Raw genomic sequence first — 12,097 nt, forward strand, 5'->3', positions numbered from 1 at the left:
ATTAATCCAGAAAATAATCAACAAATGAATAGATACTAAAGAAGAAGAATTGATTGCAGCACTAATTTCAACACATAAGTATCCATTTTTAAATAACCATTGTCTAATGACCAACCAGTTCACTATGATCAATTCCACCCAGCCCATGAAAGCAGATCTGTCAGCAGCCACGGGGCAGCAGGTGTATCAATAACTATAAGACACGGTCTTTGGTTGGCTGTACTATCTGTTTGGTTCATAAAATCAACTTCACAATTGAATTGGAGGCAATCCCTGTGTGTGATGAGATCTCATTGTAAGTAGTTTAATGAACACCCAGTCAGTATAGAAAACAAAATGCTGTGTGAAATGTAAGAAACGTTCAACTCGCCTCCAGCCTATTTGATTTATGCGTTGCAGTCGACCGGGAAAACCCCTCAGAGATGGACAGAGCGCATCTTTCACTGGGACAACCGTGAAGCATCCCTTTCGTTTTGCCATCTGGAGAAATGAGACTGTGCTCTGCACCGTGTAACTGCGCGATCCCGGACCGTCTGTCAGTTTTATACCGACCTGCTACCGGGCAGGATAAGATACAACTCTAGTCCGGTCCATTTTCACAATTTAATGTTCCCGTTTAAAACGTTTAATATCTGGCTTAGTGCTGTGCAGTTCTGGCACTATACTTGTGCATCTCTGTTGTTTTTTTCCCTGAGGCCAGACGTTTGTGCTCATGACGTGACGTTGAAATAACGATGGTTTTTGCGGGTCCCCAGGGCACCATCAGCTTCCTGCAGCTGTATACGTCCCGAGGTTATTCCCTCTGTCAGCTGGCCTGCATGCTGCTGCTGTGGTGGGACAGTCAGAGTCAGGTTTGGCTGCAGAGTGGACCCATGCGTCAGGGTGGATTAGCCTTATAATGCAATCAGTTGGGTGCGCAGGCAGAACATCTCTCTTTCTCACAGAAATCTGCCTCGGCATTCAAATCACACCTGGAGTCTCTGAAGCACTTTCCTATCCCTGCTGTCTTTCTGTCCTGTGCGCAGACACGTGGATTTCTGTTGCGATGTCGGGGGTGGGCTGGGATAAGGTTTGGTTCAATACCGTCAAGTGCGCATGGAGAACATGATAACGGAGTAGCGCGCAAAGACGCACGCATACTCCGCCCCCCCCCAAAAAAAAAATGGTTTTACGCACAAGTCGACCAAGCCTTATCGATAGACTACAGCTATGAATTTAGTATTACAGCAAGTTAAAGACGACAGAGAGGGAAGGGAGATCGAGAGAGGGAGACAGACACGGACAATCTCGTGGAGAGAGAGGGATGGTGTATGTAGGAGAGAGAGAGAGTGAAAGAGAGCGAGAGAGAGAGACGGGTGCGCGCATGTCCAGTTCCTCCATGCAGACTCTTCTCCAGCTCGCCAATCATTCTAGCGAGTTTCCCCCTTCTCTCCTCGTCTCTACATGTGCACCGGGCGCGCAGCTCTCCTCTCCTGAGCGGACACTGCAGGGGGAACAGAAAACGAACGAACCCCACCATGGAATAGGAATACTTCCGGACAACACGAGGGGGAAGAAAACCTCTCTCTCATCTTTCTTCCTTATTCCTTTTTCCCCCTTCTGACACCTTTTTCTCTCTGTCTCTCTCTTTTGCATCCCCCCATCTCGGTCTCTCTCGATGTCTCTCAACAGTTTCTGAAAGGGATTGGAGGAAAGAAAGAACTAAAAGAAACATGAGGATTAAAATTTTTGCTTGGCACTTTCTCGGGGTGTTTTCCGCCCTTTGGGGGCTGTCGACGGGGGCTTTCCCCAGCTCAGTGCAGATAGGTGAGTTGGGAGAATTTGCTGGTTTTTACGCACGGACACTCTCATCTGACACACTGCGCCTTTTATAAGTGGAATTTAGTCGCTGAGAGAAGTGGGGAGTGCACCGGGACCCTTCAGGCACCAAAACACAAAAAATCACTGTCAAGAAATGCATGCAGGGTTTATGGGGCAGAAAACACGGGATTATAGACACGTTTCCCTCTCTCCATCCTCATACCCTGTCTTTAGCCTCAGATGTGTTGCACCTCTGCTGTGACTCATACGGTTTATAAATGTACTAGAACTCTTTCACTCCATCCATTCTGTATTACTGGAGATTTATTTTAAAGGTTGTTAGGCTCATGAATGTTTCAGCAAGCTTTGTTCCCTTCTAGTCTTCTTTTCTTCACTGTTTAGACACTGCAGTACTCTCTTGTGCTCTCCCTCTCTCCCCTTCTGTCTATCTAATTTCCTCTCTCTCGCTCTCTCGATCCTTCCCCCTCTCTCTCTCTCTCTCTCTCTCTCTCTCTCTCTCTCTCTCTCTCTCCCTTCTTCATGTCAGTGCAGGAAAATCCTCTTTTTGGTTCATAAAGTTAAAACAATTCGAAATCAGCATCATCAGTGGTTTGCTCAGTGTCACACATGCATGGGATCTCTCTCCTTTCTCACTCTCTCTCTAATTCATATACACATTCTTGCAAGCATGTGTGTGTGTGTGTGTGTGATAATGAATGCACTGCATCACTCCTTGTGGGGGGCAGATGGGAGGTCCTATAATGAGATTCAGCTCCTTGACTCTGTCTCCCTACAGCTGCCAATAAACTTAATACGCTAAATATTTTCTGCTTGGTAAACACACACACACTGCACACACACACACTGCACGCACACACACTGCACGCACACACTACACGCTCACACTGTTTTTGAAGCATGCATGTGTGCATGAAGAGTGTGCACATGCCTTCGTAAAAAATGCACACATTTGCTTTGCATGTTGCTGCAAACATGCCTCAACATGCATGTTCGCCATGTGACTACACACTATTAAATTTAAACATGCCTACATATGTGCATTCAGGGAACATGTATGTATGCATGCACATACATAATGTACTGTATAAAGCATATGTGATCATGCAGGAGAAACCATCCATCCACGCTTCCTGTCTTGCCCACTGACCGCCCCCCCATACAATGCTCAAATGTACTTGATCATTCACTTGGCTCCCCAGCAGTTCACTTGAGGAGTCATTTGCATATCTCTGCATTGCACACAAGTCTTATATCAGTGGAGACACAAGCAGTTGCCTTTTTGTCTATGTGTGCGCGTAGGAGAAAGAGAGTGATAGCGGCAGACACTGACACAGACGAGGGTGTTTGTGAAATTTATTTGAACGACTGGTGCAATACAGAGTCATGTTGGGACACAGGCACAGCCATGAATGTATGTGTGTGTGTGCGTGTGTTTGTGTGTGCGTGTGTGTGTGCTTGCCTGCACTCTTAGGTGAAAATTCTACCCTAAAACAAAAATATGTTTTACTGGAATTTAGGTTCATACCTATAAACCTGAGACTTTGATGTGAACCAATCAGTAAGTGCAAGACATGCTGGGCACATTACCCACACATATGTTACGTGTGTGTGTGTGTGTATGTGTGTGTGTTCAGAGTCTGACTTCTGTGAGGTGCATAGAGATGTTTCAGAGAGACACACATAAAGCAAAGAGGGAACTCTGCATGAATGCATGCAGACAGACAGGTGAGTGACAGGTTATGACAACTGCTTTAGTCAATATGTTCTGCCCCCCCCCCCCCTTTACTTTCACCTCTGCCTTGATACAAAACGCCAAGGCTTCACAGTCTGCAGGGTGATCCAGCAGAGTCTGATTCATTTCAACAGTAGACACATTAGACATCGTTTCACTTCCGTCCCACGTACTGCAGGGAGTAATGTGGAACTGAGCTGTTAGCGTTACAAACGAACATCATTCGTTTTCTCATACAACACTTTGTAACTCAACAGTTCCTTTTAGATTATGAAAGAACTTAAGTGTTGATGAAGCTCTTTTCAGTGCAGTGCCAGTCTCCAGTCACACTGGACGGTCGCCCTTTCACACACACATTGGTACAGTGTATCTATTATACACTGCTGAGGCAATATGCAACTCAGTATTGGCACAGGGAATGGGACTGAACCGCCAACCCTCTGGTTAGTGGGAAACCCATCCACCTCCTGAGACACAGCCGCCCCAGTAATGCAGACTGTCATTCATGGAGACAAAGAGTGGGCGGTTAGATGTTTCACGTTCCAGTTGTCATTTGTAAACAAATATTGCTGCTGTTATTTCCAATTTTACAGAAGCATCAGAATTTTTGTGCATTTTCTGCTGATGTTTGATCAATATTAGAATTATGGCCCTCTGGTTATTTCCACCTACATTACGTTTCCCGTTGACTTCTCCAGTTGCCTCAGTTTATTTGGGATGTTTTGTCATGTTGTATTTTCTTTCACTGACCTCAGCTCCAAAGACATTGATATCATTGATCCAGAGTTTAAATAAGGTTTTATCAAACAGTGGGGTTTATCTGCCAATCTTCACCACAGACACCAGATCTCTCTTCTTTTTTCATGTTTTACCTCTCCTAACCTCATCCTCTGCACCCTATAACGTCACTTTCACTATTTCTTATCATCTCTTCTCTCCCCTCTCATTCTTATTCTGTCAGATGGACCATATTGATGTATATTCTCATTTTTAAAGGCCAACTGACACTTAGCACTCACCTCCCTCTCCCTTTCTTTTTATCACTGCCCCACACTCCTCCTTTATTTAGCTGACATTTTTTGATCTGGCCTTCCTTCTCTGATTTCTTTTATATTCTCCCAGACTCATTATCTCTTCGACTTCCTTCCTGTTGGCTTAGTTGTTTCTCTTTTCTTCTCTCTCTCTCTCTATCTCTGTCTTTTTCTTCAGTTTCATCAGTGAAATGCACAGTGTGGATATCTGCAAGTGTGTCTCCACTCATGTATATATGCGTGTGTGAGAGTGAGGATGTGCTGAAAGACAAATTACCTTTTGTGACAAAGCTAATGAAGATCTTGGCATTCTTCTCCCCCTCCCCTCCTCTGTTTTCCTCTGCCCTCCCTCCCAATCTGTCTTTCTCTCCATTTATTACACTTCTTCCTTCTGTCCGTCTCTCACCACGCTCCCACCCCACCCCTCTCTGCCCTACAATAACTCACTTCCTCTCCTCTCTGTCATGCTCCTCTCCTCCTTGCCCCCTCTCTCTTTTTTCCCTTTCTCCAGGCGGGTTGTTCATTAGGAATACTGATCAGGAGTATACAGCCTTTCGACTCGCTATCTTCCTTCACAACACCAGCCCTAATGCTACAGAAGCGCCCTTTAACCTGGTCCCACATGTCGACAACATAGAGACCGCCAACAGCTTCGCCGTCACCAACGCATGTAAGTTTTCAAATGAGTGAGACTTAAAGAAATATGTGTCTCTTTCTTTCTCTCCGTCTCTGTGGGACAATGTCTCCATATTTGTTTCTCAGTCTCTAACTATTCTCCTCTCACAACGCTGTTGGATAAAGATCGGTTTAATGAGGAATTCAAATTATTTAAGTGATAAGATTATGACCATTATCTTTGTCATGCACAATACAGCGGCTGAGTTTTCAGTGGTGGACTGGAATGTCGCTGGAATGTTCAGGCGATGTCACTGATTAAGTTTGCCAACGATTATGGCCCCACATTGTTTTTCATTCATACTTTTTGCTCATCCATATGTTATTCTCATCTATTTCCACTTAGCACCATCCATCCCATCTGCAAAAAAGATAATGTGGCCCATCACTAAATGCTGCAGCTTATTACAACTATAAAATTAGTCTCAGAAGCTGTTGCAGGCAGCGGTGAAAATGAGTCCTTTGTGTTCAGAGTGGGGGGGAACAGTTGGTACTTGTGTCCTCGCTGATCTTTTGAAGGATGACAGGTAATCCTTCACTGTCCCCGTCTGTTGTCTGGGCATCGAGATCCAATCCCTCACATGCCCTCTCGATCTGGAAGCTTGCAAGAAGGGCTTTATGATGTTTGTACTAGAAAGTCAGTGTTAACAAGGCTGCTGAGAGCTGGAGCCAATCCCAGCTGACATTGAGCGAGAGGTGGGGTTCACCCTGGACAGGCCCCCAGAGTATCACAACATACAAACAACCATTCACACTCGGTCACATGGTCAATTTAGGGTCTCTAATGAACTTAATCCCCGGTCTGCATATATTTGGACAGTGGGAAGAAGCCATAGCACCCGCAGAAAACTCTCTTAGACACAAGGAGAACATGCAGGAACCTTCTTGGTTTGAGGCAACAGTGACATAAGATAATATTCATCACAATATATATGAAGTCTTGTTAAACGAATAAAGTTTGTGATGTCATAGAAAGTTTGGCTTCTGCCAAGGCCCAACAGTTCCCTTAAATTTAACCAATCTGCACCGAATGCACACACTCATGGATATCAGTTATGCCTGATACTTTCATCAAGATTCATGAATGATTCCCTGGGAAATATGTGCCCCATTGTTCATGTTCTTCATTCTGTCTTGGCCTGTACCCCACTTTTCCACCAAGTTTCAAGACAATTGGTTCAGTCTTTTTTGTGCAATCCTACAAAGAGACAAACAGCAATGAAAACAACTTATGGTGGAAGTAACTAGTTGGAAGAATCCTCAGTTTTTGGCCCATTTAGACAATAAAGATTTAAGTTTGAATAATTTGAACTCAATTTGACACATTATACAACAGATATTGGTCTGTTTTGAATATTAATAATGAAAGAATAAGAACTAACAAATATGATACGCTGGAACATTTTTTTGTCAACAACATAATCTCAAAAAGATTTTGTGCTTATTTAAAATTCTTTCTCAGGGCTTTCTGCTTTCAGCTCGTCCCACACTTGCACTTTTCTTGCACTGTAGTGTGAATTTCTTCACAGTGATGATGGTCATTTGTTTTCCATAGTAACACATATGGATGGTGGAAGCAGGTTACAATCACTCTGTTCTACCAGTCTGGTGGGTGCGTTTGGGAGCCACTTGGCCAGCGATTGTTGAAAGCTGCAGACTTTATTGAAAGTAATCTGTTGAATCATATTTTGTCATCACAAAGAAGATTGCTCATATATTATTTCATATGGTTGTTTATTTATTTTCTGACATCCCCTGAGTGGCACTGGTGAAGGCCACACTAAACTAAATGCCCTAAAAGTGGTGTATCTCTGTGTGTGTGTGTCCTCCTGAGTGTTTTCCCCATTTTGTTTGTTTGTGGTGGCAACATTCTCTGCAGGATGCACTGTAATTCTGTTGCTCATCTGCTTCCTGGTGAGAGAAGTGTGTGTGTGTGAGGGGAGATGAATGAACTGTTTCTTTTTATACGTTTTGGAGTAAGTTGTTTCATTTGCACTTTGATAAAAGACAAAACTGGAACATTAGAGTTCAGCAGTATGTGGTGGCAGAGCCAACAGGTGCTGTGCCAGTAAGTGATTGTCTGCCTGACAGTGATTGCCATTCAGTGGAAAACTGACTTCAGTGAGATGTATTGTTGCCTTTAAACTAGAAAAAAGAACATTAAACTGGTGAAAAGGACAATCTACAGCTTGAGATGAAATAACGCCAATGTCAAAAGGATAATTGCAAAGACGCAATGGCTTTATTTTATATATTTAACCCATCTGGAAATCATGTTAATTACAGCCCTAGGGTAGGGCTGTAATTAACGTATAAAAAAGTATAAGAAAACGGGATATTGACTATCAAACACATATACACCTCAGAAACAATAGTATTGTCTATTTCCAATAGTCCTAATGCAATGCTTGACACCTCTTTGGCCACTGATGTGATTATTCTGTGAAATACATAGATTAGAATATTATTATATGAGACATAAAGTTAAGTGTGTGTGCAGGTTTTGACAGTTTGATCCAGATAAAAGCAGCTGTAGACATTTACAAACTAGGCCACACAAGTGAAAGAGACTGCTAAATCACTTTGTGGTTACTGATCACTTTTCGGCATGACACCTGTCCTTCCTATTTGCACATTACGCATGGGGGGGAGGTCAAGGTTAGCTCTGTGCGGGGGTTATTGTTGATTGAAGAAAATACTGTGAGAACATGAAAATCTGTGGGTCCTTTGCTGCAAAATATGAAGTTGTTCAGTGGTTTTCATCATCGAAGGGTGTGGGTGGCAAAGGACTCTTTGTTCTGTCTTGACAAGCTGAATTTCGAATCACGTCCTTCAGACCATATGACTTCACCTCATCCCCTCGTCAGCTTACTCATATGGTCTTTCTTTTTCTTCCTATCCCACTATCAAGTGATTATACTCTGGTTTTACCTCCATATCTCATCCAACTTCAACAACTCAATGTCAATGTCAAGTACACATGAACGGAATCAATACTGTATATTACAAGGTGCAGTCCTTCTCCTTATGGTATTGTAGCAATGTGTTAGACAGGATACTTCGGTTATCTCCATGTTGTAAATGAAAGCCGACTCTACTGTCAAACAAGGCGACTGGAAAGAGCAAGAAAAGCTTCTCCTCAAAAGGCCTCGACGTCTGAAAGATTTTAAATATCACCCGGCTGTAGATTTATGTTGTTTTATGTATTATTAAAATGAATTTAGGCATCTTACATCCCTGGAAGGCCTGGTTAGAGGATTCTAATGCAGCCAAATGCAAGTCACATATAATCATGAATCAAATCAACTAACGTAGTGATATTCCCATGTTTGTTGTCTCCCACCCACTTCATTGTCGCACATGAATGAACCTTCAATGATTGGAGTTAATAGTCAGTCTGCCTCCTCCCACCCAAAAATATCCTCCCATGCTCCATGTTTCCTGTTGATCGCTGTGTGAGGAAGGTTGACATCAGGTGGCTTTCTTGTAATGTCGGAAAGGGATGAATTTTCACTCATGATGAGGGAAGGGGTGTGTCAAGGGGAGAAGGTTAGACACAATCATTTCTGGGAGTAAAAAACAGTCCAGCAGGTGTTTTATAATCAAGCACGCACGACCACCTGATTGAGATATGTGACAATGGACGCCAGAAACTTTGCTCTCTCCTTCTTCTCTCATTCTTATTTCAGTTACAGTCTATCCACTTTAACTGCGGTGACCTGTCTGGTTTAGTTAGAACAGAATCATGCTTTGCCATGTGCAAGATATCCTGACTGTTTCCACGGTGCAGCCATAAAAACATTCGGCGAGTCTTGGGTTTTAAGATTTAAGCAAGAGTAAACAACAAAGCGTGTCAGGAATATATTTTCTTAATCTGCTGTAAAAGAAAGATGGAGAAAGGACAAGGTCAGCGATATTTTGTTGGTGTCAGCAAATCACATTAAAAGGCCACCATCAACACCGACTGTGTTTACGTACCTACCAGTATCCCAGTTATGAGGCTTATCCTGGTTTTATGCCCTGTATATATAGTATGCTGGTTATTTTTTTGCCAATTGTGCAGGTGGTCAACAGAAACCGGAATAAAATGTATACACACATTATATATTATTATTAATATTATTACATGCACCAGTATCCCGGCTAGAGCGGCTCTCTTAAAGTCGGAATGAGGACTTATCCACAATGCTGAAATCATATGACGTTTACATGCTTAAATCCAAAAACCACAAACACCTGATAATATCAGGGATACTAGCCTGCGTGTAAACACAGTCAAAGCATTGATCTTTTGTCTGATTGTCTGTGCAGTCTGATTGCATGTCGGTGTCAGTACTCAATTGTTTTTCTAAGAATATTGCCAAGAATAATTCATCATCAGAAAAATTAACAGATTAAATTAATACAATTTGCATTAATATAAGTATAATTTAGCATAAAAAGTCAAGACACCCTGAGGACATGCAGGTCTGTTTATTACCATGAATGCGGCCACTGTTGTTTTCTGAGTCACTCTCATATATGACGTCCTGCTGTCGTAAATACTCACGGATGAATGCACCGAATGTGGCTGGAATATGAAGACACTTTATTCCTGTTTGCTAAAAGCTTCAGTGTCTTGGATGTTTGAGGAGATTAGGTATCCTGTTTAAACTGTATTTAGTTTTAAAGATTTACATCTTACATTTGAAACACTTGAGGGCTCAGAGCCAAAGGTGAGTGACGTCAGAAAGACACTAATAGATTGTTGGCTTATGTTGAAATCAGTCCTATTTAATGAAAATTATCATTGTCATTGCTAAGACTGTTGGACCAATCGTCCTTATTCTTTTGTCTGCCAGGACTGTGAGATGTCCTTTGTCTTGAGTCTCTCTTTGTAACTGTCTGTCTTCACATTGCTGGAGCTGATTGGTTATTTGTTTCCTGACATTGCTGAGCAACACTGATGAAAGCCACACTAATCCAAATGCTTTTAATGTGGTTAGCTGTAGCTTTGTGTTTTTACCTTTGTGCGCTAACACTTTGTTTGCTTTAGTCTTTTTATGGGGCTTTGACAATGATAGCATAAACAGTAGATAAGGCCTTATCCTCTCCTTCTATTTCTCTCTTCTCCCTCTGTCTGCCATATGTGTACATGTCATAGACTGTAAATAAAGATGGACGACATGATTGCTCCCCAAAAGTTAAGGTGAAGTATCTCAATCACCACCCAGTGGCTGGCTAAAGTACAGGTCATAAATCCAGCCTCCCCATGTAAGTGGATGGGACATAGACAAGTACACATGAAATATAATGTTCTCAAAGATGGTTTCTTACAGTTGTACATTTTAAGTGTATGTCCAAATGCTATGTTTGGTTTTAGTTATTTGATGCCATAGAAACAGAGTTAAATGTCATGATTGACAGCTGAGACTGACTCATGATTGGCCAAGTGCGTATATCGGTGGGACCTCGCTACCACAGCTCCGTCCCCTGATTGCTACTCTGCAGACTTTACCTCCAAATGCCAAATGCACTATATGGAGACCCGTCTTTATGTATGGTCTTTTGGCTGGTTAAGGTTTATGGTCAAGCATTTAGATGTGATGGATAAGGGTAGGGTAGAATTCTAGGTAATGCATTATGCCACTAAGTGTCCTCACTATGACAACAGTGCAAGAATGTGTGTGTTTGTGTGTGTGAGTTTTCTCATTTTACTTGAACTTTCTTTTATTTCTCCTTTTCCAGAGATTCTTTCTGCTTATATATTTTCTGTCGCCCTTTCTCTCATACCACACACACACAGTTACTGGACCATAAGAGGTATTCTGGAAGTGAAGCTCTTCCATGTGAGCCCCCTGCTCTCTCTCTCTGCAGGAGACTACATCTCTCTCTATTTCTCTTTCTTTCACACTCTCCCTTGTCGCCATCATCTCTACGGACTCTGTCTCCTTCCTCTGCTCTCCTATCCTTTGTCATGTTTTGCCGTCCATTTTCCCCTCACAGGCGTAGTGAATGGATCTCTAAATTAATCCCTGACTCTTGCTCCGGGTGCTGAGCAACGCTCCAAATTAGAATAGGGAATTCTGCCTCTGACCTTGGCCAGTTTCTCTCTATTCTAGTATTCAGGAAGCGTGAACGGATCATAAAAAATCCCTGGTCCCCTTTGCTTTTTCCTATTCACTGAGGAATACACCTTTTCCTCTCCCAGGGTCACACATCCATAAATCTGCTGCCGCTGTCTATCTTCCTTTGTTCCTTCCTGTGTGCACGTGGATACCCCTGTGTCTTTATGTTTTGTAGTATATAGATATCTCTGTGCTGTAGATGGGTACTTCTGTGTATGTGTGTGTGACCGTATGATGTACCTCTGCCAGAGAAGCACAGTATTCCACTGGGCTCACGACTGTAACTATTTACTGGCTCATAGAAAATAATGCGCATGAATCTGCACCATCAAAAGCAGCTGTGGATGTGTGTGTGTGCATCTGTTCGTGCATGTGTGCATGTGCAGTGACATTTATGTCCATGCATGTGTCATTGAGGTGCATGGGCACACATGAATGCGACTGTGTGCTATTAAAAAAAAGAACAGCAGAGACTGAGTATGATGAAGATAGACAGAAAGTGATATGGTGAATTAGGGACAGAGGAGAAAGAAATGGAGAGGAAAGCAATTCAAACAAAGAGGTGGTTTGTGGGGCCAGAGCTGAGAGACAGGAGGATGATGAAGGTGAAGATGATTTTGATGTGCTAAGGCTGCAGCCATGGCTGTGAATGTGACACTTGTAGGATGATATGTCAATTTCATAATTTTTACTTTTAAAGCCACACTAAAAAAAGGAAAATTGTTTACCAA

At 42.6% G+C, this 12,097-nt stretch overlaps 1 protein-coding gene across 6 annotated transcripts in view; it reads left to right on the forward strand.

The window, feature by feature from the left end:
* Positions 1 to 1,316: 1,316 nt before the first annotated feature.
* The window catches only part of gria4a (glutamate receptor, ionotropic, AMPA 4a), a 99,963-nt gene continuing 89,182 nt past the window's right edge, over positions 1,317 to 12,097 (forward strand). For 2 of the 6 annotated variants that reach the window (XR_011244486.1, XM_069534050.1), the window contains exons 1-2: positions 1,318 to 1,806; positions 5,096 to 5,254. Coding sequence is in view for 5 of the 6 variants with exons in the window: in XM_069534050.1 (XP_069390151.1) it covers positions 1,713 to 1,806; positions 5,096 to 5,254 (253 nt within the window). In the remaining variant the exon portion in view is untranslated. Of the gene's footprint in view, positions 1,807 to 5,095; positions 5,255 to 12,097 lie in introns of all 6 variants that reach the window. The other 4 variants (XM_020088605.2, XM_069534048.1, XM_069534049.1 and 1 more) reach the window with 3 other exon arrangements.

The sequence above is a fragment of the Paralichthys olivaceus genome, chromosome 11, assembly GCF_024713975.1.
Source record: "Paralichthys olivaceus isolate ysfri-2021 chromosome 11, ASM2471397v2, whole genome shotgun sequence".
Lineage (NCBI taxonomy): Eukaryota > Metazoa > Chordata > Actinopteri > Pleuronectiformes > Paralichthyidae > Paralichthys > Paralichthys olivaceus.